We start from the raw sequence: 26,820 nt of genomic DNA on the forward strand, positions 1-26,820 counted from the left end.
CTCAGAAGGTCCAAATGAATACATTAAGATGTTTTAGAAAAGTTTTAATTTGAACAATTTATGATTAAAAATACATTATATAAATAATTCCTTCTTTCATAGACTTGATTAAGACTCACTCCTACCTTTACAAAAGACATTACTGCAAGAATGTGGGATCAAAGATATTACAAAATATAGCTATAGTCCCACCTATTTAGAAATACAATATTATACATTGCACTTCTTGTGCAAAGTGCAGTAGAATGTTGTTCTGATATGCCAATATAATTTAATTTTCTATAGAGTAAATTGTAACTAAGAACAGTTACTCTGTGGAATATCACAGGTACAGAGTATTTCGTTGAAATAATGAATCTTTCCTAGAAGGTAATGTACCTGAGTTCAATATTTTTCATTAATTTTGTAGCTATTAAAGGCTGTACTTATACAAATATATATATATATATACATATATATGTATACATATACACACACACATTAAAATAGAGTCTGGTCTGCATTAAGCAGTCACTAAACATATTTACAACTTTTCTGGGGTAGTACCTGCTCTCCAAATAAGTATGTTAACATCTTTTGTGTTAAGCTCTTTTCCTATTAATTCAAATCTTTATTAAGCATTAAGGTTTGGTTCACTCCGTTAGTGAACATCTTCGGTAGACACTTCAAGCTTGCGCTGAGGAACAAAGAGGGGTCCTAGCGAGGTGCCGTGAGTACCATCCAAATCATCACAAGTCGAAGCCAGAAGTTTAGTTGGTCCTCCCGGCGTTCGGAAGAAGTTTTCAGTCACTAGTTGTGATCCTTTGGGTGTCACTGGGACAGGCTAATTGAAAGAAACGGAAAAGAAAACCGGTCAAGACTAAATGTTTCGGGAAGGAGCTTAAACAAAAAGCAGCCTGGTTTAACGTTTAAAATGTTGGAAATACGGCCTGTCTAGAAACCTGCTATGCAAATTATGACAAGCTGTTCACCCGGTTTTCATTGAGTCAAGATGATAAACCATATATCTAGGCAACAGCACATGATACACTGAAACCTTGGGCTTGGGAGGGTCTGATAATGTGCCCTAGTAGACTCTGTAAAGGAGAAGAGAAGGACCTCTCTCTGCTTTCCACACCTCTTAGATTGCTAGATACAGGCCTATATGCTTGGGATGTGGCCAAGAAATGCCATCGATTGATTCCCACTTTGTCAAAAGGCTGACTTGAAGGCATTTTCAAAGAACCACAATATAATCTAATAGGAACAATGTATGTCTCCCCAAATACAGCTTTTTAGACCTACGTGCAGACGACATCCTTCACGCTCATAAGTGGCTGTTTTCATGTACAAATGGGGAAAAGTAAATTCAGTGGTATTCAATGGAGCCAAATCATTGCTCCATCGTATGGCAGATGCTAGGTTATCACCATTCCTTTTGTACCACATGTTTAAAAGGGGAAATCAGAACACTTGGCTTTCATAAGGATAACCTCTAAAATGAGAATGAAAAAAACAACTATAAAAATTGCCAACTAAGGAAGGTGTTCCAACGTGGAAATGACATTTGGGTCTTATCAGCATAGTAAATGATGATTCATTTATCATTCAAATGAAATGGAAATGGCTTTATTAGTAAACACGCCTACCTGCTGTCCAGCAACCCCAGTGATGGATTGTCCACTTAGCTGACTATGCCCAGGAACAGGTGACTCATGCTTGGTGACCTTTCCTTGCTGCACGCTGGTGTTCTCAGAGGGAGTGCTAATGGGCTCTATTCTTGGAGACACTGGAACGGAGCCCGCGCCAGCATTTGCAGACACCTGCACACTTGGAGATATCAGCCCTAAATGTTGCAGGGTAAAGTTCACAATGGCCGAACTTGGGTTTTGGACAGGAATGGAGTGGCCTGAGGAAGGAAGGGACGGACTGTTGACGACAGGTACGGTCCCTACAGAGGTTGGTGAAACCATCAGCTTCAAAGGCGTAACATGAAAAGTGGGAAAGTTCACAGCGGTGAGGTCAGATGTTGTCACAGGAATGACACCTGGAAGGCAAAGGGAGAAGACAAACTATTAAAAGGAAAGGCATGAGACGGAGATGCTCGTATGGCTTGAGAACACTCGAGATCCACTCCTATATGAACAGGTTTTTTACTTATTATTTTATTTTCTCCCCCCAATTACACATAAAAACAATTTAAACATTCTTCTTTTCCTATGAACAGGTTTTAAAGCACACACCTGTAATCGGCGAGTTGTAGATCCTATTATTTGGAGAACATGCACCTGCGTTTTCTTTATGAGACAAAATGGATTCTGTACCAAGCGACGGGCACTGTGTGAGAGGAATAAGGTATCCCGATGGAAACAAGGTCTAGAAAACAAGAAGAGGTGGTTTTGCTACACAAATATAGTAAAAAAAAAAAATCACATCTGCTTTCTTCTTTGACCACTGGGATTCAGCTGTTTACCATGGGTGATATTCTAGGAGGACAATTATTTTGTTTTGGGTTTTTTTTTAAGGTAATTGGGGTAAAGTGACTTGCCCAGGGTCACACAGCTAGTAAGTGTCTGAGGCTAGATTTGAACTCAGGTCCCCCTGACCCCAGGGCTGGTGCTCTATCCACTGCACCATCTAGCTGCCCCCCGGACAATTATTTTGGGATTCTTTCTTGGTCCTCTGGTGGTTGCCTGAGGAAAACAACACATTCTACTCCTTGGAGGTCGTTAAGTAGTTCTTAGAAATGCTTCCTATGATTTCAAAAAAAAAGATGGGAGTATCCGCCCAGTAGAGTCAGGAAGATTCATCTTCCCTAGTTCATATCTGGCCTCAGATACTTACTACCTGTGTGACTTTGGGCAAGTCACTTCACCTTGTTTGCCTCAGTTTCCTCATCTGTAAAATGAGCTGGAGAAGGAAATGGCAAACCACTCCAGTATCTTTGCCAAGAAAACCCCAGATGGAATCATGAAGAGTCTGACAGGACTGAAAACAACTAAACAATACCTTTACTGGATACAAATGTGAATTTCCTGAAGAACCAGTAAAGCTTACCCTCACAAAGTGCTTCCAAGGGACCCAATCAGATTTAAATGAAGGTGACAGCTACTTGCCAAATCATCTATTTCAAAGATTCTTGAGACGTTACAAGGGAAAATGTAAAGGGACAATGATTATGATAAAGTTCTTAATCCCAGAGTTTTTACTGATGTAAGTTAAAAAAGCTTGAGGGAAGTTGGAAAAGAAAAAGGAAGTCTTTTTTTTTAAATGGGGTCCCTCTGTGAAATAGTGGAGATCAGGACAAAAGCCTTCAAATTCCCCCAAATTTAGCAAGTTCTTTCTGAAAATGGAAAGTCCTGACCATCGCATCATCTGGCCTCTGTCTGCCTTATCATTACACTGTGTCAGAGAGAGAAAACATTTATGAGTCAATCAAATGCTTAAAAAGCCCATTTCAACCTGAACATGAGCAAAACTAACAAAAATTAAAGGCATTCCCTGTAAACAAATGACCTGTCTCTTATCCACCATAAGACACTTTTTCTTTGCCAAGATAATCCTAGAAACAGAATAGAATAGCAGGCTGGGACATGGCATCTGAGGACAGAAGACTTTTGAGTTCTGCCCTTCCATTCTCCATTCTAGCTATATGAAATTGGGCAAATCAGCCGCTTCTTTGGGCCTGTTTCCTCATTTAGAAAATGAGAGGGTTGGCCTAAATCTCTAAGGTCTACCAGATCTTTCCCAGCCTGAAAGGCCCCTGGGGGCAGGGACTGGGTTTTTGCCTTTTTTTTTGTATCCCTGGTGTTTAGCACAAAGTAAGTGCTTTTGACTGATTATAATTCTACACCACACCCACCGAGTAACTAGCTCTTGGACAATTAAGTTGGCTCTAAGTGGTCAGTTTACTATAATGCGTCATCGTAGTAGAAGTGACACACTGGCTTCATAAGAGACTATGCCAGCCAAACACAATCTCTGGCAAGCCCTACTAGGCTGAAAAGGCTTTCAGTGGGGACCTGGCAGTGACCTACGATGCTACATGGCTATCAACTATATAAATGTTGTACTAGAGGAAGATAATGTTTAATTTTGGGGAGCAGCTAGGTGGTACAGTGGATAGAGCGCTCTGCCTGGAGTCAGGAAGCCCCTGAGTTCAAATCTGGCCTCAGATCCCTACTAGCTGTGTTACTGAGCAAGTCACTTAACTTCTCTGCCTCAGTTTGCTCATCTGTAAAATGGAGATAATAGTGCCTACCTCCCAGGGTAGTTGTAAGGATGAAATGAGATAATATTTATAAAGTACTTAGCACAGTGCCTGGCACATAATAGGAACTATATAAATGTTAGCTATTATCATTAATTAACAGAGATAGTTAAAACTACAAGGAACCCGAGAGATCATCTAATCCAAGGTCCTCATCTTACAGATGAGGGAATATAAGTCTGATGCAAGAAAATGACTTGTCCAAGATCCCACAGTTAGTTAATGGCAGAACTGAAATTTGATTTGTTTCCTTTGTCACCTGAGGACCACTCGAGCCAAGCTGGAGAGCCTCACGGCCTAAAGGCTGGACAATGAATGACTGAATTGTTTAGCCACAACAGCTTATAAAGCCTGTCTACTGAAGCATGGAGGGATTGCAATCTATATGAGTGGAGGCAGTACCCATACTGGTGCAGCCACATTGAAATCACAGAATCTCAGAGCTGTAAGGGCCTTGAAGGCCGTCTCATCCAAACTGTCCTTCCACAGTAATCCCTCTGCACTGTTCTTAATAAGTGGTCATCCAATACTACTTGCAAACCCCTACTGAAAGTAAACCCATCACTGCTAGAGAACAGTCTACTCCTATTTAGAGGCAGATAGGTGCTACAGTGGATAGAGCACCAAGTGTAGGGTCGAGAAGACCTGAGTACAACTCCCCCTTCAGACACTTAGTAGATGTGGGACGCTGAAAAAGTCAAGTAACCTGTTTCCCTCAGCTTCCTCAACTGTAAAATGTAGATAATAATACCACCTGCCTCTCTGTAAAGCACTTAGACCAGTGCCTGGCACACAGTAGGCACTCTATAAATGTTTATTCCCTTCCCCACCTCTTTCTCCTCTAACAGCCACTCCAGCCCTAAAACTCTATAGGGCTACAGGTTTATAAACATTGGAAGAAAACAGTAAGGTCTCAGAAGATTATGAAATGGAAGTGATAAAATCCTATTTAGTAACATATTAGCATCCGTGACCTCATGTCAAGGTCTTTGACGTTCACTGAAATATTTCAGCTCATTGTCAAGTACACCCCGGGAACTTAAAAGAGTGTACCAGCCAAAGAGATCTCTGATTTAGTTCCTTTTCTGCTTCTCCTGCTCAGAAACTATATTAACATCAGAATATCAGGGAAAAAATCCATATTAAGAGTGGCAACTGCGAGGCCCATAGACAGCTTAAAAAGGAACAACTTGTTTGTTAGCTAGAGCTATGCCCAACAATAGGTAATAAATACCCTTCAGCTTGTGTGTTTTAGAGAATCTCAAACCTATTTACATAACACTATTTTCCACAAACTTTTCATATATCTTCAGAAAATTCCTGAAAAAGTAACCATAGTAGAAGTAAAACCCTCATGGTAGGTGGAACCTCAGGTAGGGGAAGTTAAGTAATTTGCCCAAGGTCAAAGAAGAAATTGCTAGGAGAGTGAGAAGTGAAATCCAATTCTATTTCCATGCAGTGTTTCCCTCTGGATTATGTCATTTCCACACAGAATTTAATCTGTCTACATAAGAGAATTTAACCTAACATGCCAAGATCCTTACAAAATCCACATACCCCAATTCCTAAAGCTCTACCAAGATCCACTTCAAATTTTCTATCTATATGTTTCTTTGTGAATGTAGTTTTGAAGTGAAATGATGGTGAAAACTTTTTAAAAGGCAGAGGGGAAAATGGGGGGATTTTATGATCTCTTTCCCAATCACCAAATACATAAATGCCTCCCTAGGCTATGATTCAGAAAGCAGCTTTTATGGAGACTGTTGTAAGCACACATTCATTTGGTACTACTTTAACCCATAAATTCCTTCAACCTATTAAACAGGTGTTCATGTCCCATATAACTGCCGGGAACACAGTTAACATAGAGCCAATACTGGGACTGCTTGAAAGCCCAAGAGTAATCCCTGTCCACAAAGGTTAAGGATGCCTGTGTGGTGATCCTCGGCAGGAGATTAACTGTCTGAGGTGCCTGGGGATCAGTTTAGGATGCCAGAATGGGCACTCCCACTCCTACTGAGAAGCTCCCTCTGAGACTGGAAGGTTTGTAAACAACCCAGCCCCTGGCTAACTAGGAGCTCCCGGGTCTGAACAAGGAAGAACTTTACTTACTGCTGGGATGTTTTCAAGTCCTTTCAGATCCTCTTTCAGTTTTTTTGTGGAGCCGCTGTCTTCTGGCGTGTTCTGTCTCTTCAAACATCTTTCAGCAGTTGGTTCTCTTTCTTGGTTCCTTGAGGTTTGCCCTTCGGAGGTGGGCAACGCTTTCCCAGGCTTAGTGGGGACATCAGCCTTGACCACATCACTAGGGACTTTTTCTGTGGTCATTTTAGTAGTTAAGAGATGGGAGTTAGTATTATCAGTAGAACCTTTAGTTCCAGTTACATTAGCACAGGGAACAGTGTGTACAGTGGAATTTAGGTTTTGGGGTGTCACAGTTTGGGCCTGGGAAGGATGCAGATAGATTGCATAGGAGGTACCCGAGTGGGCATGAGGCACAATTACAGGCACTGCAGAAGATAAGGGGCTGTGGATCAGAGGTAGGACCCCTAGTGGCTGAATGAGAGATGGTGTCTGAGAAGAGGACACGGTTCGGTTGGGCTCAGCATTTGCTATGAAGTCAAGAGATTGACAGTGCACTGTAGGTCTTGTCAATTGCACTTTCACCTTCTTTTTTAGTTCACTGAAAAAACAAAATAAAAATCCACACGTTGAAAATCAACAACCATGAAATAGTCTATCATTTTAAGTTTTGGGGTAAAAAAAAATCAGTGCTTTTACGGGAGCTTGTGTTAAATCCCAATATTCTTTGAAAGTAGCTGAGCAATAAAAATATCTTACCAGTTCCTAAATCTAATCAACATTCCTGGATAAAATAAGGAATCCATGTAAATCAGAGAAAATTAATTCAGCACAATATTAAAACCCCCACCTACCTGGATTGTTCTTCTAATTGCATTTTGCAAATAGCTGCGAGTTGGGCCATTTTACTTGGCAAGGGCGCTGACTTCAGAGAGCTCTCAGCTGGTAAAATAGAACAATGTAGATTAAGGCAAAGAACAGACACCTTCTTCCATATGAAACCACCATGATGGAAATTATATGAAAACATTTCATGTTTTTGTCCCAGAGTCACTAAGCAAATGAAACTCCACAAAATTATCTTCCTACCACTTGGTTCATGCATGATTTAGAAGTTGAGAATGTTTGAATGAATAAAGGTTATCGTAATTCTCTAATTTGTTGAATTAATCTAATGGATACTAAACTAATTCAATAAAAATGCTTTGTGGTAGAAAGACCCTATTATTGTTAGTGCTACATCCCAACATCTTCTTCTCAAATACCTACCTTTACTGGTTTTGATGGGGCTACTGGGAGCAGAACTTATCTTTCTCCGGTCATTTTCTATACTTTTTACTAGTTTTATTAGAGAGGGATGCCTGGTAAAATTTGGCTTCCCAGTGGTAGAGAAGAGATTTTTAGCACATTGTTCTTTGGAAGACTGAGGTGGTTCCAAATCAGATGAGTCAAAGGAAGTTACAGGGCTCAGAACTGAAACACAAAAGAGATTAATGTATGAAAATGTATACAGTGGATTAAATACGTATGCAAGTGAATTAAATATATTCCTCTGAGAATATCTTAAGTAATAATTAGTACAAACATCTTAAAAAAGAGAAAATAAAAAAAATTCTGTTATCAGTGGAAAGATAAAAACGTAAACGTTGACAGTAAAGTTGACTGCTTGCAGTAGAAAAATAGCCAGTCACTGTTACAAAAATTACTGAGCTGTAAAATAATAACACTGATGATGCCTTCTATTCGTAGAGTTTTTTCTACCTTTCTGAAGTGCTTTCACGATGACATTCCATTCCCTGGGCTTTGAAAGTGAAGGTGGGATTGTATTTTTAAATTAGGTTTGTTTTTCTTTGATTGCCTAGAAACAACTTCATTGAAGGAGGCATTTAATAGGAGAAACCTTAACAGGATGTGGTTGTTGAAAGGCTCAATGTTTTTCAACCATTACATGTATTTTAGAAGATCATGCTGGAAAAGTGAAGTGATTATAAGGCAGTGAGGAAATACAGCTGTAAGGGGCAGCCCCCTGAGTTAATCTATCATATATATGTATACACACACACACACACACATATGTGTATACATACATACATATACATATACATACACACACACACACACACACACACACACACACACACATATATACACACACACACATATACACATCTCATAGGCTATTATGGGGCAAGGAGCTAAGCTCAGAATAAATGAGGAGAAGATCCTACTGGATGGAATTTAGGAAAATGAGCCGTGATTTCAATGATCACTGTCACATAAGCCTCTCTTTAAAACCTCTGTTCTCCTAGAGAAGCTGTATGGTTGAGAATCATAGACTGCCACAATCTTCAAAATTACAAGAAACTCACAAAACACAATAATTGAGAATAAAGGGACCATAGTATGTTATCAGTGTCAATATGGCCAATGCCAAAGGCCACAGAGAAGTCAAGGAGGATGACGAGTAAGAAAAGATCATTCGATTTGACAATTAGATTATTGGTGAGAAGTGAGTAAGAGGAGAGGAAATAAAGGCAACAAATGAATAAAAGCTTTTTTTAAGGAGTCTGACAGTGAAAGCAGGGTAGATAAATGATAACAGCTTGAGGGGACAGCAAGGTCGAGAGAGGATTGTTCAAGGATAGGGAAGATGTGCGCCTGTTTGCCGGCAGCAGGAAAGTAACCAGCAGATAGGAAGATAATTAAGATGAGAGACAAAATTGTTTTGGGGGCAATCTGCCAAAGAAGGCAGGAGGGGATGGGATCAAAGTTTGTAAAGGAAAGCTGGCCTGGTAAGGAAAAGAACCATCTCTTCATGAGAGACTAAGAGTAAAAAGGGGGGGGAATGGGGGATGTCATCAAGGGATGTAGAGAAGGGGAAAAGAGGGGGCTCACAGGCGAAGGGCTTCTATTTTCTTGGCAAGGTATGAAACAAGGAACTCAGCAGAGCAGGGGAATGGGAGGGAGAGACATTACAAAATATCAACTTGAGGTATGCTTACACAGTCTCCTTGGGAGTGGGTGGGTGGGGAATTCTCTATTTGCGTATTAAATCACAATAACGGAGGAAAAAAAGGAAAAAGAAATACACACCTGTGGAATTGGAACAGATTTCTGGCCCCGTCCATTTAAAAGCTGGTTTTCGGCCTCTTTCCTCTGTAACATGAACTTTCTTGATAAGCTCCAAACTACTCAGAACATTTGCTATATCATATAGCCTTCTAATTTTAGCTGGAATCAAGTAAACAGAGCAATTAATAGAAGACTCCTTTAGTCTGTTTTTCAAAACATTTTCCCATTAAAACTGAACACTGTATGTTTAAGTTAACTAAACTGTCAAACACATAAGACTACTTTTCTTTCTTTTTTTTTTTGGTCTTTTTTTGGTGAGGCAATTGGGGTTAAGACTCCAAGGCTCTATCCACTGAGCCACCTAATTGCCCCAAATCTTTATAATCTCTGTGTGTGTGTGTGTGTGTGTGTGTGTGTGTGTGTGTGTGTGTGTGTGAGTGAGTGAGACAATCAGGGTTAAGTGACTTGCCCAGGGTCACACAGCTAGTAAGTGTCAAATGTCTGAGGTCAGATTTGAAGTCAGGTCCTCCTGACTTCAAGGCCGGAACTCTACCCACTTCGCCACCTAGCTGCCTCCACATAAGACTACTTTTCTAAGTTATTCTAGTGACAATATTTATTTATTTGTTTTTTTTTAAACCACCTCAAAAGATATGTGATCTCATCAGATGTTCCTTCCAGTAAGACTGTGTGGTACAAGAGAAAAGACACTGAATATGGAGTTAGAAAACTCAGATTTAAATACTGCCACTGACGCTTCTTACTGGTATAAACTTAGGCAACTCATTTCACTTTTGTTAAGACTCAGTTTCCATGAACCTATAGAAGGAAGGGAGTTGTACTGGAGGGCCCAAGGTCCCTCTCAGGTTGGCATTTATAGTCTATGATGTAGATGGCAACACTTACATGCTCAAATTACCCCCAAGTTTATCACCTGGTAGCTAATTTTCCAGGAATGAGAAAATAATAGGCATAACTTTTAAAATATTTTAAACATAAGAAGGATTTGTTGAGCCTTAAATGAGTGGTGCTGAATTGAGAATGAACAAAAGCACACCTTGATTAAAGAAACTAGCATTATAAGGTAATCCCATCAAGAATTATTTAATAGATTTCAATGGCTTAATTCTTGAGGGGTCTTTCAACATATTCTGCAGAATTTTACAAGGGATGGAAATAGAGCTACAAGTAGCATCCACTTTTTGCTTTTCGTTGTAATCACAATGTACACTTTTATAGCGCTTTAAGATTTACAAATGGACTATAAGGCCATAAAGCATAATCTCATTTTGTAAGATAGAGAAACTGAGGTTTAGAAAGCTTAGATGAAGTAAGGATGGACAGCTAGCTAGGGTCGGATGGGATCTGAATTTCTGTCTGCTGACATCAGCTTTGTTTCTAACACACTAAGCTCCCCCTTGGTCATTCCTGACAGTGGCATGTGACATGACCTAAGATGCAGATGCCTCGTTAAAAGACCAAGCTACACTCTGCACTTTTGAAAAGCCAGCCTGCAATGGCATATATTTCATTGAAAAGGCCTGCATGTGCCTCCCCAGTGATGCGCCATCGCAGCAAATGGTAGCCATTTGCAAAGTTAGCTTCGTCTTCATAGCTGAGCCAGAGGGCTCTAAACTCCCTGGGGATTTAGTGAATTCTACTGATTTCAGAACTAAAGGAAGAATCTGCAACTGTGTCTAGACAAAGAAAATGCCACGAAGAGTGGAACACTGTCTGTTGTAGCCCATCTGTATAATGCAGGTTACAATTTTTCCTAGTGGAAATGGCAGATCTTTCAGCCCAAATGACCTGGATGATTGCCTTGATTTTCCATTTCCTTCTGCCTTCATATGTACGTTAACAGGTAGGGAATCTCAATACTTTCTACTTCACAGGGTCTTGGGGAACATGATGCTTTGCAAACCTTAACCAAGCTATATAAAGGTAAATTGTTATTTTCATGGTGATAAAGAGTAGGTTTATCCTTAACACGGTAGAGATATTCTATACAAACAGTTCAATTACATGATAAATATGTTTCTTGCTCAGCTGTCAAAGATAAAAGGGCTGTTGGGTACCTTACCGAGAAGTAAAAATAACAACTAATGTTTATGTTGCTTCTTAAGTTTTGCAAAGTACAATCACTCAGTCCTCCCAAGGGGAAGGGGCTGTGCTGTGTCAATTTTATAGGATAAGAGACTTAGGATGACGATCGACAGATGAAAGGGATCATCAGGGGCAGCAAGGTGGTGCAATGGATAGAGCACCAGCCCTGAAGTCAGGAGGACCTGAGTTCAAATCTGTTCTCAGACCAAACACTTGCCACTCACTAGCTGTGTGACCCTGGGCAAGTCACTTAACCCCAATTGCCTTTAAAAAAAAAAAAGGCATCATCAGAGGCAATCTAGCACAACGTATTGGGGACCAGGGAGGTTAAGTGACTTGTTTGCCCAGGGTCACACATTTAGTTATTGTCAAAGGCAGGATTTGAACCCAGGTTCTCTGACTCTAGAGCCAGCTGTTCTTTCCACTGTACCAAGAACCTCTTTGGACAACCTAAAGACGCTTATAATGCTTTTAGCCACTAAAATGAATGTGAGTCTGTTTGGCTGTAAGCCTGAAAAGTACCTAAGGAAGGATGCTAAAAATAAGTAAATAAATAAAAGATGTGTGCTCAGAATATTAAGAGAGAAAAAACACACTCGTGTCTTGCTTTAGCCTGTCTGTTTTATGTCTCTTTTAAAATCCTGAGGCTTTTGAGGTCGAGAAGGAAAACAGGCAGTGCTATTTGAGCCTTGCTTTCCCTTTCAGAGTCCGCCATGTTTGGGCCATCGCTCATGGCCAGGACTCCGGGAACGCATCATCCTTTCCTTGTTTCCTGTCTTCCGTGTCACGGTTAGTCTAGAAGACAGGAACTAGTCTTTTGCGTTTACAACAGGCAGAAAGGGCCAGTGTTCTAATTCCACCATTCCACGACCTACCTTGTCAACGTGGTCCATCATCTACCTTTTCTTGGAGCAATTTCTTAGATGCAAAATGAGGAGACAGAACTAAACGCTATCAGGTCCCTTCCAGTTTCTAGCCTTCTCAGTTTCCTCAGTCATGGTACAGTAGAGAGAACACTGGACTGAGCATCGGATGACAGGGTCTCAAACCTATCCATTTCATTTGGTGCCCGTGTGACTGTAGCCAGGTCACAATCTCTCTGGGTCTCAGTCTCCACTTTTGAAATACCAAGGGGTTGGACTCCAGGGCCTCTAAGGCCCCTCCAGCTCTAAATCTATGATCCTAGGAGATGTATCTGTGGCTGATGTTAGGCGTTGTTCTACAGAAAGCTGAAAGCTGGAGTCAGCAGGGCCCATCAGCAGAATGCGATCTCTGGTCAGCGTCTAAGCCGCACACCCACCCCCCACCCCAGGATGTGGCTCAGCTGTGGCTTCCATGCTTCTGTCTGCTATGCTCTGCTCTCTGTAGTTTGCTGGGATTCCCAGTGGGCAGAAGAATTTGGACAGCAGTGGCTGCCCTCCCTCCTCTGTAAGGTGCTCTCCCGGCAGTAACTGCCTCCTCTTCTAGCCCATTTTAAGGCTTCAGTGAAATGAAAGTAGTTCCTCCCTCTCAAAAGGGGGTCATGGGGTGGGAGTGAGGGTGAGGGTGGAGGGCAGGGGCTAAGGTTTCCCAAATATGCTTGAGTTCCCTCTTCTAGAGGCTTCCTAAGTTTAGAAGAAATAAAAGCATGGTTTTTTGTTTACTTTGAATGCTAAATATCCTGGCCAAAATCCTTTTTCTAGAAATAAGACCTACTATGTTTTTGAGCACTTGGAAAACAATTAGAGAGCTATTTATAGCATCAAACATAAGTATCTCTGACAAAATGAATCCTAGCTGTTTGATTTAAAGCAATGATATTATAGCTTCCAAAGGAATTTAAAAACACAGCCTGAGAGGATGCAATTATATACCAAGTCTATATTAATAAATTCTCAAACTGGATCCAAACATTCAGTAAATCTAAGCAAAGGCATACTCACACTACCAGCACACTTACTTTTAAACTTGCTTTTATCCAAATCTTCTACATGGTCCTCACCAATTAAAATTTTGGCAGCAACTTCAAGGCTTACTATTTGAGGGGTCGATACGAGAAAGAGCATCACAAATTTCTGGCTCATCACTCTCAAAGACTTGTCTTTTCGGCTATTTACAGAGGCTATGCAAAAAAGAGGAAAGGGACTAAAAAAATTAAAATCCATGGAGAAGCTGAACGATATATGGTAAAAAGGTAGAAAATAAAGGAACTTATCACATTCATAACAACTATAAAATTTTGAAAATGGCCTGACAAGAGTGTCTTTTAGCATCTGTTTTCCTTATACAGAAAAAGAAGTAAACTGCTCTTTTCAAAAAATCTCACCTGCTCGAAATTCCACTCCAGGAAGTTCCACAAAGCACATATCTGAATGTCCATTTTGGCCAGAGCTGGATTTCACTGCGGCCTCTTCATTTTTGTCACTATTAAAGTCAAACTCTTGCTCATACTCTCTCTTCTTGATCATCATGATCTGTTCTGCATATTTGTTCTCCATACCAACGTTTTTCAAAGTTCCAAGGGTTTTGTTGAGATTATGACGCCCATGCCAAGTATATCTGTTCTTTGCCAGGCGACTGACCATATGCAAACTTTCTAGGACATTTACAATATCATAAATGCGTCTACGCTCAACATCTACAAAAAAAGGACAATTGACCATTACTTTCAAATTACCTGAAGATTCTTTAGGACACTTTAAATTGAGTAAGTTTTTTCTGCATCAATACAACTGCAGTTTTATTGATGAAGTTTTAACTAATATAAAAGCATTAACTTCAAGCACATTGACCACGTGACTGGGAAAACACATAAAATACACATCTGTGGGTCATATTTTCAGCCCATCTTTGACAACTATGGTTAACATTGGGTACAAATAATTCTGTGATATTAATAGGTTTAGACTATTCAATGTTATGGAGTACCACAAATAACACAGAATCCACATTTGTTTAATACCTTTCATTCAGTTGCAATGGCTGTTATTCTTAATTCTAAATGGTTACTACGGCCTTTTAAAAAAAAAGAATTAAAAAATAAACATTCTGCATCGAGAATGGTAATAACATCAGCACAATGAGATTTACAATCAATCTGTGACTGTATTCATAGACATTCCCTCCAATGATGAAGAAAGCAAACCATCTATGCATGCCATTCCTATGAGAGCTTTGTCCATGTTCTCCACATGTTCATCACAAGAGGTCCACCTATGTGCTGCAGCCCTCCTCACTTGACATTGCAAGGATGTCAAAGGAGTGTGGTCCGATGGTTAGCCCTCCCTACCACCATGTGACCAGCCCATCTTCTTTTTCTTTCATATTATTTCTTTGATGGTATCCTTTGCTCCTTTGGAGTTCCTTATCTGTAATATGCTACAAGCCTGTTCCTCTCCACCATGTGCCTCTCCATTGCTCTTTGAGTGATTTTCAATTTTAATTCTTTGGAGCCTCTAATGTTCCATGATTTGTAGTCAGTGGACAAGACCAGAAGAACAGTGACATTAAAAATGCTGATGGTATCAAGTCCCAGAACAGTGTAGAGCTTCCTGCATGACATTCATAATTGTTTTAAAGAGAATGTGATCTAACTATCCACACAGGAAAGCCAAGTGGATGAAGAATGCATATTGTCCTGATTATGATATGCAGTTGGATGGACAGTCTATAGAGCTCATCCATCAGAAGATATATACATATTTATACATGTATACACATACATACTGTACAAACACTGCAAGTGGACAATGAGTTGAACTCATAATTGAACAGGAGGAGGAAAGCAGGCTGGATTGCCTTTGGAAAATGGCAAAGTTCTTTAATGGTCCCAAACTTCTCCCTGAAACAAAGGTCCATCTTTTTAATACAAAGTAATATTATGGACAAAACAGACCAATCCAAGTTGAATAATCTTTAAACGTAACATTTTAGCTGTTAGTATGTTTAAAATGTATTTTAAAGATTAAAAAAAAACCCTTAAGAGTTAAGCTATTTTCTCTATAAGTTGATAAGTTATATTATTATTATTATATAACCATATAATCATAGTTATTAGTTATATTGATTTGTATGTTTGTTATATGCAGATCTTTTGATCCATTTCAGTAGCTCAAAATATAGCCAGATACCTATTTTTAGTTTTAAAATGTGATTTAATAATTTTGCATTTGTATGAACACATACAGTACGTGTTTAAGGAAGGGGGATATGGGAGGGCAGCATGTAAAAAGACACAGAGAAACAACCCCAACAATTTTCCATGGCACATTGTGCCAAAGTTAATGAACTTAACAAACTGAAGTTGTTTAATTCCCACTTTAAAAAAACTAATAAGCAGATACATAGATGAAAGCTAGAGGTAATGAAATCACTTGTGAATGCAGTAAGCCAGAGGTTGAGCACGGATAAGATTTTATAGGACCCCAGACTTAGAGCCGGAATATACTTTAGAGGCCATATACTCTAACCCCTTCATTTTACAGATGAAGAAATGGAGACCAAGAGAGGGGAAATGACTTGCCTGAGGTCACATAGCTAGTAAGTAGCATGGGCAGCATTTGAACCCAGGTCCCATGACTCCAGGTTCCTGATTTTCCACTATATCATTTTCTTCATGAAACTATTTTTGCCTTTGCATGTTACAAATCTTTCTTTTAAAAATCACATGCCAGGGGCAGCTAGGAGGCACAGTGAATAGAGTTCTGGCCTTGGAGTCAAGAGGACCTGAGTTCAAATCCAGCCTCAGACACTTAACACTTACTAGCTGTGTGACCTTGGGCAAGTCACTTGACCCCGATCACCTCACCAAAAAAAAAAAAAGAAGAAGAAGAAGAAAGTAAAAATCACATGCCATAGTATGTTTTTGGAATATACTTATACCTTCACAAATATCCTACTCCATTTGCCTCTTCAAGACATGGGAAGAGAGTTTTTGTTGTGTTCTCCAAGGCTATACTAATGGAGTACAAGATGGAAAGGAATAGAGTATAAGCCTGGTAATTGACTAGGTAAATGGGGTCCAAAGCTGAGTCTCTAAGTACAGAGAAGTGCCTCATCAGAATTCCAGGAAGGAATTTTTCCTCTATCAGAAAAATAAGCAGAAAATCACATAAAATTCACACAGTCCTTAGACTACTACAAACATTAATTTAAAATAATTATATGCTAAGTATGCAACGCCAGCAAATAAAAACTATTCAACTGTTATTTTAGAAACTTACCGTTTAATACGGCCATATTCAAGTGAGAAAAGATTCTTTTGATAAGAACAGATTGCCATAAATATATATTTGTTGTTCATTCATGTCCGACTCTTCATGACCCCATTAGGGGTTTCTTGGCAAAGATACTAGAGTGGTTTGCAATTTCCTTCTCCAGCTCATTTTACAGAAAGGGAAAATGAGTCAAACAGAGTCAGGTGACTTGCCCAAGGTAACATAGCAAAGACGTGTGTGAGGCCATATTTGAACTCAGGAAGATGAGTCTTTCTGACTCTAGGCCCAGCACTCTGCACTTCACATAGCGGCCCCATATACACATATATACACACACACACACATATATAATCACTCTAATTATTAAATATTCATATACACACACATTTATGTACTTACTGAGCTCTTCTGCTACTTCATCAAGACAAATGTCATTATTCACAGCAGGGTTAGGATAGTTAGGATATCGTGCTAAGAATTTATGACACAATAATCCTAAACTTTTTTCTTTACGACTTGGTTGAGATTTCTCATATTCATCTCCAGATAAATGTTCCTGCACAAGAAGATGAAAATTATTTTAAATATAGAAATATAAGCTTGACAGATTTATGAGAGGCACCTGCACTTAATGACTAATACTTATACCATGTGCTATAGCTTCAACAGCTGCCAAGCTTTGAAAAGAGAAATATACTAGTAAACCTTACTTGGCAGATTGGAAAGGCAATCTAGTACTAAAAATACCAGCATCCCAGAATCCTTAATTCTCTATTTTCTTTGGCTAAAACCTTTTGTCTTATTCTGAATTAGCTGAATGACAATGATCTCTTAAAATCGTCCCTGCCGCCATTCTTTCAACATCCTCACTGCTGTGGTCAAACAGTATCCAGAGCCCTTGGAAAACCTACGTGTAAACAATCTTTGGCCTCAAGGATTCCACTCCTATTGTCAGACAATCCTCTTTTCTGGTCTCTGTTTCGGATTTCAGGACTAGCAGCACTGATCAACATTTTAAGGTTCGCCGTTGGCGTCCATGGTTCACCTGGAGAGATTTCCTTAGGCTTTGTGGGTGTTGTTAATGGTCCAAAGTTGGGCTGAATCTCGGCTAAGACTGAATTTGGAGTAGCTGACTCCTTCTGTGGAGTTTTTATCAATATCCTTTTATGTGGCTCAAAGAAATGATTTTCCTGTAATCAGAAAATTTAAAAATTACATTCATCATATAACAAATAGCCATCTCTGTCTTAACAGACTAACAAAAAAACATAGAAAGGAGACCTGACTTCTAGTTCAAGCTCTGCCACTCCCTGTGTAACCTTGGGCAGGTCATTTCCCTTGGCTGAGCTCAGTTTCTCCATCTGCACAATGAGGTGATAGGATTTGATAAAATTGTGGAATCTCAGAAGGCATTTAGTCCAACATGCGCCTAAACAGGAATCCTCCTTCAACATTCTCAGCAAGTGGTCCTCCAGCTTCAAGTGATGACCTCCAGTGAAGGAACTTAATGCCATCAATGGGACCTGTATCTATTTCTTCTCTAAATTTCATTCGTCTTTAGGTTTATAAATATTGTCAGAAAATAAAACCCAGGAAGATTATTTAAAAAAAAAGTGATAATATCCATCAACAATCTGCCAATGTATTAGGGTCCTATGACCTTTGATAAAGACCTGTCCAAAAGAACAGAGAAAGATGTGGAGGCAGAGGACTTGAATTCAAATGCAGCTCTGCATTGTACAGCCTAGTATGATTTTGGGTAAGTCGTTTAGCCTCTGAGCCTTCATTTACTCATCTATAAAATTAAGGCACTGGACCAGGCCTTCGCCATCTCTAAATCCTAGGACCCCAAGATATCATCAAGGAAAGATGTAGCTGTTATCGACCTCGTAAACCAGTCTCATTAGACAGTATTTTGCTAAAGTCTGTACCTAACACTTCAAAAACAGCTCCTAGGATAGAGCAATGCATGAGACTGTCCACAGAGACACACAGAGCCCAGGGGAACACAAGTTCAGAACCCAGGAAAAGTCACGAAGGAAACCAGACTCCGTGGAGCTGAACCACTTTGCTGTCGATCAATAAGCTCTCCAGTCACAGGATAAGGGACTGGTTAGGTAACATGATCCTGGGCTAGGATAGCCTGGGCTATCTCTATTTTTGTATGTTGACCTATAGGCAGGAAGCCTTGCTGTAGAAGAGAGATTAATGCCCTTATTTGGCATACTGACAGCAGATACCGTCTTCCTGTTCCCAGAGCTCAGAGACCTTGCCTTCCTGATTACAGTAACAGAATGACCATTTAATATTACCATTCCGACAGCTAAAACCGTCAAAATGCCTAGCAACCAAACATTGCCTCAAACCTTCTACATCTGATGATTTGGCCCATTTTAAAAAGTCTTCTTAGCTTGAAATGATTCACAGCTATCATAGTGCACTTCATGATGAGACAGATCAAATGGTTACTCATAATATCGAACAAGCATGAGTCCAGGCCTGCCGGCAATGGAGATTTGGAATGAATTAGGGCTGGCCCATGGGCATACTTAGAAGGAAAATCCAGGAGAGAACAAGACTCACTGACCAGTAGAGGGCAACAGAGCCCCTACCAGGAGTATCAGACAATGGCTAACTCAGCTATTTCGTGTCCCACCATTTGCATCCTAACCACTGCTAACACTGGTGGTTTCCTTGATTCCTGCCTTTAGCCATTCTAATTCCTACCTTTCTCCCTTCTAAGGTGGAACACCATGACTTCATCGGAACTAAAAATGCTGGCGCCCCAAAGAGAATTGCAAAGCCATAATGAATGGTGACGTACATTTCTAAGGGTGACTTGGGAACAAGAAGTAAAGGCCAAAATGATTTCCCTAAAAAAGCAACCGAGTCACTCCTCTACTCAATAAATGCCAGTGACTCCCTTTTACTTTTAGAAGGAGATACCAACGCTTCCTTTTGGCATTGAAGGAACTTTATAGCCAAGTCCCACTCTACCTTTCCAGTTTTATCAGATATTCCTCTTTTTATGCACTCTCCAGTCCAGGCAAACAGACCTCCTTGCTGTTCCTCACACACAATACTCCATCTCCTTTGCACCGGCTGGTCCCCAGGCCTGAAATATACTCCCTTCTCACTTTCAAAAATCAAAATCCTTCCAACTTCAATTCAAGTACTGAGGCAGAGTGAAGTGAGCAGAGCCAAGAAAATAATGTACACACTAACTACAATGTACAGAAAGAACTATACACCAAAAAAGCAATAGTAGTTGTTGTTCGATCATGACTGACTCCTTGTGACCCCTTTTGGGGTTTTCTTGGTAAAGATACTGGAGTGGTTTGCCATTTCCTTCCCCAGCTCATTTTAAAAAGGAGGAAACTGAGGCAAACAGGGTTAAGTGACTTGCTCAGGGTCACATAGCTACTAAGTATCTGAAGCCAGATTTGAACTCAGGTCTTCCTGACTCTAGGTTAGTGTTCTATGGACTGCACCACCTAGCTACCCCCAAAACAATAGTAAATGTAATCAAATTATACAGACCAAGCAGGAATCACTCAGTTGAGCCTGATTTTAGACTTTTTTCAATGTAATGATCAGTTTTGTGCTGATTTTTTTTTCCCTTTCTAAAAAATACTATTTGTTCTACAGGATGGCTCTCTGGGAGGGGGAAAGAAAGGGGTACTTGGGATAACCATGATCATGTAAGAAACAGAAGATATCAATAAAAACATATTTTTTTAAAAATCCATTTTTTTATATATGCTTATACATATATACATGCTTTCTTCCTTTGTTGAATGTAAGCTCCCTGAGGCTAAGGGCTGTTGAATTTTTGACTTTGTTATTTTCACACATATAAGACACACAAAAAATGCTTATTAATTGATTAACTGAAGCAGCGTAAAATGAATCACAATGATATGTGCCTAGTCACATGACAAAAATGAAAGCAGACAACCTGTATCTTGCATTGGTGTCCAGGAAACCCTAAATACCAGAGGACAGCCTCCAGCACAGCGGGTGTATCCCCCATGTAGAATTTATTGAAGAATAGGGACAAGAATTACACAGGATAAGGTGTGGATGGGTGGTCGTCTGCACAGGTAAGAAGTGAGATCAAAGGCTCATCAAAGTGTCTATTCTAAACTTGAAATTGTAGGACGCAAAGCCCTCTAATAGTGCATTATACAGATGATCACAGACTCACAGCACGTTGGGGCTGGAAGAGGCTTTGGTGTAGTGGAAAGAAGATTAGAGCTGAAGTTAGGGACTAGGGATGAACTCTCAGCTGAGTCACTGACTAACCAGATGACCTGGGGCAAGATCTTAGACATCCTCATCTGTAAAATAAGGAGTCCTTTCAAACATGAAATCTGTGGATGACCCTCTCTAACTCCTTTGCTTTACAGAGAAACTGTGGTACAGAGGGAGTGAAACAACTCCTGGGATCCAGACCACAGATAACAACTAGCCAAGGCAGGGCAGCGCTTGGTTCACCAGAACGCCAATTCAGAGCTCTTTCCCTGCTTCTGTCAAGGGCACCACCATCTCCCAGATGCTCAGCTTCGCAACTTTGGTTCCCTTCCCCTTGCCTAATGTATCCAATCAGTCATCCTCTCTGTAGCTACAGTATCTCTTATCCTTTTCTCCATTCTCAGAGGCACCACACTGGCTCTGGCCTTCATCACCTCCAGCACGGCCTATACCAAGAACCTCCTCCATGGGCTCCCTGCCGCAAGCCTCTCTCCCTGCTCCAGTTCATCCTCTGTGATCTCCAAAGTGATTTCCCTAAAGAGCAAGACAGACTGTGCCATTCTCCTATTTAGTAAACTCCAAGGGCTCCTATTGTGTCTAGAAACAAAAATAAGCTCTTTTGTTTAACTTTTAAAACCCTTAACAACCTGGCCCCAGCCGCACTTTTGTAATCTTATTACACATTCCATGTCCTCCTACACTCTGCTCTGGTCCAAGTGGCCTTGCTCTTCCTTGCAAGGGACACTCCATCTCCTGTCTCCATGAGAATGCACTGGCTGTCCTCATCATGTTGGGAATGTACTCCCACCTCTCAGACTGTTTTTCCTTCGAAATTCTGCCCAAGTGCCATCTTCTACGTGAGGCTTTTCCAGATGTCCCCATCTCCTACTGCTCCCCCATCCCGGTTTACCTTGAATTTATTCTGTTTACTTATTTATGTATAAGGGGGCTCCCTTGATAGAATGTAAGCTCCTTGAGGACATGGGATGTTTCACTTTTGACTTTGTATCCTTCAGGGCCTAATATAGTGCCTGGCACACAAGAGAGGCTCAATAAATACTTTTGATTGATTTCCATTATTGGTTCAACAGAAAAACAAGTCTGTTTTTACTCCTCAGTAACTTTATATTCTTGGATTAAAGGATCCAAGGGGCAGCTAGGTGGTGCAGTGGATAGAGCATCAGCCTTGAAGTCAGGAGGACTCAAGTTCAAATCTGACCACACACACATAACACTTACTAGCTGTGTGACTCTGGGCAAGTCACTTAACCCCAATTGCCTAAAAAAAAAACAAAGAAAGAAATAATCCATACGAGTTTAGTTGGAAGTGATAGTAATCCTTGTTAGTATCCACATCAGAGATGCTGACCAAGTGAGAAAATTTTTCGTAAGGTAGACAAATCATTTAGTAACGGCTTTGGGAATTAGAAGGAAGTGGATGGTTGCTATTCCACTTGGAGTAATGGTAATTAGCAGCATGCTGAATCTTCCTGCTTTGTGGGTAAGTTTAACTTTTGGGAACAAGCGGGTACAGCTATTTGCATAATTTTGTGGTTTATAGTGTATTCATCTGGATAAGTACATGAGAGCTGGGAAAAATGATTATCCTTGGTAAAAGAAATCAACTCTGCAATCATGTGAAACTAGATTCATGGTAGAGCACTCAGCAAAATCTTGGTGTTGTACTTCCCTCAGAAATGTCAAACTGAAAATGAAAATAGTTTAAAACTGCACGAAGACTAAGACTTCTGGGACACCATGCATGTTATTTACTTCTTTTCTAGGATAGACACGTTCACATGTTCCATTCTTATGGTACATTTTCATGCACATTTTTATTGGTCAGTCTTTGATCTGAACTACTGAAAATTATAGAATGATTTCACAGATCTAGGGTAAACTACTACAGGGCTTCCTTCCCTTTTTTTTTGCACTAGCACAAATAAATTAGTTGTTTTTTTTTTAACCCCTCTTGTCTTTACCAAGAAATGTGTAGAAGAGGATGTGGCCTCAGTAAAACTTGCATGTGGGTGTGAGTGCACACATACACCTACACACACACATATACACAACCCCAAAATCCCCCCAAACCCTAGCACTATTTAATATAAGTCTAGGCACCATTTTCTTGAAAAGAAAAAAAACCCTGAAAGTCAGAAAAAAAGCAAGAGGGCATTACACTTAAAACTGTAGCAATGGATATGAAAACCACATTACCTTCTCATTCTCCATTTTGTAAACTCTTCATATATTTTCTTAAAAATTAAAGATGTTTATTTTCTCCTAGAAATTCTGATGGCTCATACATGCCAGTATATTTTATTTATTTATTTTTTATAAATTTGTAATATCCTTCAAGAAAAAAGAAAAAAAGTTAATTTAAAAACAGGAAATATAATGCATAAGAGAAGACAATTTCTTGGAAATTCTAATGCAGCCCCCCATATATCACCCAGCTTTCTGAAACAAAAATGAAAAACAAAAGGAAATGGGCCACAATTTTACTACTGGTATATAGATGCAATAACTTTTCAAAATTCTTATCGAGGTGTAATTAGGCAGCAAGCAACAATTGAAAGAATTTTAAGTTAGGACTTTCCATTAAAAAAATACATCGATGACCATAGTAGATACAATTTCATCAGTGTAAGAAATTCAGTGAGGAAATTCCCTCCACTGATGCAGATATATAAATACATTATGGAGGTGCACACACATAAATACATTGTGGAGGTGCACATACGTAACTACATTATGGAGGTGCATATACATACATACATATATATATATACACACACACACACACACACACACACACACACACACACACACACACACACACACACGCACGCGCGCGCACCTCCATAATTTGTTGTTGAGCAATCATTACTACTTTTTTCCCAATAATCAGATGTCTACCATGATTGATTTTTAATTCGTTATCCTAACTCATTGGTTGGGTGGCTCCGGGCCCAGCCATTTATTTACCCGGGAAACCCACAAGGTGTCCCGCGGAGAGCCCCCAAGGTTCCCAGTGGCCACTAGCGCGGGCCCAAAGAACTTCCCCCTCTGCTTAACTGCTCCTCCCCTCCGCCCACCTTGAGGACAGTTCCTTGACAGCTTCCTCGTGGTCTCCAGGGTAACAGGCCCGGACCAATGAGAGGCCCGGTGGCTGGCCCGCGATTGGTCCTCCGGGCAGGGGGCGGGCCCCAACCTTCAGACTTCGATTTAAAAATTTGGCGGGGAAAACCCGGGCCGCGGCGGGTGCCGCCCAGCCGAGCGCGGGGATAGCGAGCCGGAGGGCGGGCAGGTCGGCCGGCGACCCCGCGCCGTCGCCAGCGCCAGCAGCCCCCTTCCCATCCCCCCAGGCCCCCCCGGGGAGCCCCCGGTCCCTGCCCCGCCCCCTCAGCGCGGGAGCTCGGCTCCTCCTTCCGTGGGCGCCGGAGGGGGAGGCGGGAAACCGCCGGCCGCCTTCCCGCCCCCTCGGTCCGGCCCGGCTCCGCTCGGCTCGGCGTGGCTCGGCTGGGCTGCCCGGCTGGGGGAGCCAGCGTACCGGGATCCCTGCAGGGGCCGCGGAGCTCCGGCCGGGCCCGGGCGCCCCCTCACCTGTCGGGGTGGGCGGCCCCTGGCAGGAGGGAGGGAGGCCGCCTCTGCTGCTCCTGCTGCTCCTCCTCCTCCTCGTCCTCGTCCCCCAGTTCCGCCCGAGGCTCGGGATCCCGCCACCCGGCCGGCCGTCCAGGTGTCACTCGGAGGTGGGTGTGGAAGGCGGAGCGGGAGTGTCCGTCGGTGGCCCGGCGGGAGGGTGGCGGAACGGCGGGCGCGTGACCTTCCCGGAGCCCCCGATTTGAAATTAACCCGCTGTCCGCGCGAGCGGCTCGGACGGGTTGGATCTGGGAGGGCCGCTCCCCCCGGGTCCTCTCCGCCCCGCTCGGGCCCTTCTGGGCCAATCCGAATCTCCCGCCAAGAGCCACGAGCCAATCAGAGGCCGGCACCGCCCTCCCCGCGAAGTTGGGCCAAAAGTTAAGAAACTTTTCTTCTTTTTTTGGGGGGGGGGCTCCACTCAAGTCAAGGAGGGCTTCGCCGGGTACCTGCGAGCGGGCTGGGATCGCATCTCCGTCTCCTCTCCCCTGCCCTCCCCTTCAGTTGTCAAGCCAGGTCCCCGTGCTGCAGAGCTCCCCACCTGCCCGCTCCACGCTTCTTACCTTTCCGAGCTGTAGCCGAGGGCAGTGGCGGAGGCTGCCCTCTCCAACACCGTTTCCGAAAACCGGGGTATTTATGACTTGAACCTTGAGCCCGGGTTGCTAGAGATGGGGTCCGGGAGAGCTTTATCCCAAAGATGAGCCCTTCATCATCGTTTCTGAAAATCAGGGTATTTATGACTTGGAAATCCGATCCCCTGTTACCAGAAGTGGGGACCCTGCAGAGCTTTATCCAGAAGATGAGGGTTTAGGTGTGGAGGGAGTTTAAAGTTGAAAACCCGCCAACTCCTCCCGACTTCCCTCCTCCTGCCTTCCCTGCATCTTCCCCTCCCCCCTTCCCCAGCTGCCTGAGTCAGGAGGTAAACCCTGAAAGTCATCTAGTTACCTCCTCCCCACTTTTACAGATGGGAAACCTGAGTCCCAGAGAACTAGGAACTTTTATAAGTGTATATGTAGAAATGCTGAAGTTTGTCTCTTTCCCTATCCTTAGCTATCTCTCCCTCTCCTCCTCCTCTTCCTCTTCCTTTTCCTTTTCCCTTTCCCTCTCCCACTTCTCTCTTCCTTTCTCTCTCCCTCTCCCTTCCTTCCCTTTCTCCTTTCCCTCTCTCCCTCTCTTTTCTTCTCTCCTTTCCTCTTCTTTCTCTCCTTCCCCCCTCCCTACTTTCCCCTTTCTCTCTTCCTCTCTTTTCCTGTCTCCCTCCTTCCTCTCTCTTTTTTCCTCTTTCCCTCCCTTTTCCTCTCTTGTGTCTCTCTTTTAGGTGCTGGCGTTTCTGGCTTTGCTAGGAAGTTTCCATTGCCCAACTCCCCCAAGATCGGAGCAGCCATCCATTTTACATTGTTTTAGTTTGATCTCTTCCTCTTATTCTGTAACCCTCTCTTTATTTTATCTCTTCTCTGTAAGCCACCTAAAGACTCCCTGGCCTTGCTACTGCAGTCCAATTGGCTTACTTTATGTGGCTTCGAATCACTAGTTACTTACTTTGAACCAAACATATTCTTATATTGTTCCCCTTAAGATAAGAGCAGCAAGATTTCTCAAATACAAAGAAGAGGTTACACCACTTATGTTCAATCTTAGGTTGAAAATTCATAGAACTTGCTCTGGAGCACTTTTCCTTCCTTCCTGCTTTTCTCAAGATTCCTTGGAGAGTCCAAGCAAATGGAATGGAAACGTTTTCACGGATTTGTAGGAAACTATAATCCCATTGGGTGATATTTTGCTGAAGTACACATTATGACATCATGTCAGGTTTTATGGTATTTGTGTTTTAAATACATTCCCCTGGCAGTCTGCATTTCTGATTAAAAAAAAAGGAAGGTCAGTGGGTTATATGCTAATGAAACATTATTTATAAGCACAATGCAATAATTGGCATTTTTTGCCGAGTTGGTATATAGTTTTACAGTAATTACATTTAGTGCACCTACTTGAACACTCTTCCAGATACCCCAAATCAAGACTTAAGTGTGTATATATGTTTTCGGTCTGTACTACATAGGAGTAGATTTGAATTTTAACCGTTTTTCTAGTTTTCTATACTTTCTGAATTTTAACCCATTTTTCTATAAATAGGTAAAGAGTTAAAACTCCTAGTGCAGAAGTTACAAAAATAGCAGCAACAGACACACTGTAGGTAGGATTTGCCTCCCAATTAAGCACAGAATT

The 26,820-nt window shown here is 41.5% G+C and overlaps 1 protein-coding gene across 1 annotated transcript; it reads right to left on the bottom strand.

Moving 5' to 3' along the window:
• Positions 1–29: 29 nt before the first annotated feature.
• Positions 30–24,872, bottom strand: E2F8 (E2F transcription factor 8). Its single transcript, XM_021001889.2, has 13 exons — positions 24,562–24,872; positions 23,173–23,307; positions 17,613–17,891; positions 17,101–17,257; positions 13,812–14,123; positions 13,446–13,607; positions 9,422–9,559; positions 7,598–7,801; positions 7,183–7,270; positions 6,362–6,929; positions 2,223–2,355; positions 1,629–2,026; positions 30–823 (listed from the first exon to the last, which is right to left on the bottom strand). Exons 2-13 carry the CDS (start codon positions 23,185–23,187, stop codon positions 641–643), a joined length of 2,637 nt encoding a protein of 878 aa, XP_020857548.1. The 5' UTR covers positions 23,188–23,307; positions 24,562–24,872; the 3' UTR covers positions 30–640.
• Positions 24,873–26,820: the final 1,948 nt, after the last annotated feature.

The sequence above is a fragment of the Phascolarctos cinereus genome, unplaced genomic scaffold (assembly GCF_003287225.1).
Source record: "Phascolarctos cinereus isolate Bilbo 61053 unplaced genomic scaffold, phaCin_HiC Scaffold_9;HRSCAF=440, whole genome shotgun sequence".
NCBI lineage: Eukaryota > Metazoa > Chordata > Mammalia > Diprotodontia > Phascolarctidae > Phascolarctos > Phascolarctos cinereus.

Coding starts and splice junctions, on each gene's coding strand:
- E2F8 (XM_021001889.2), bottom strand. Junction 6,930..7,182: donor CAATTAGAAGAACAATCCAG/GTAGGTGGGGGT, acceptor TTGTTTTTTCAG/TGAACTAAAAAAGAAGGTGA. Junction 824..1,628: donor CTGGGGTTGCTGGACAGCAG/GTAGGCGTGTTT, acceptor TCTTTCAATTAG/CCTGTCCCAGTGACACCCAA.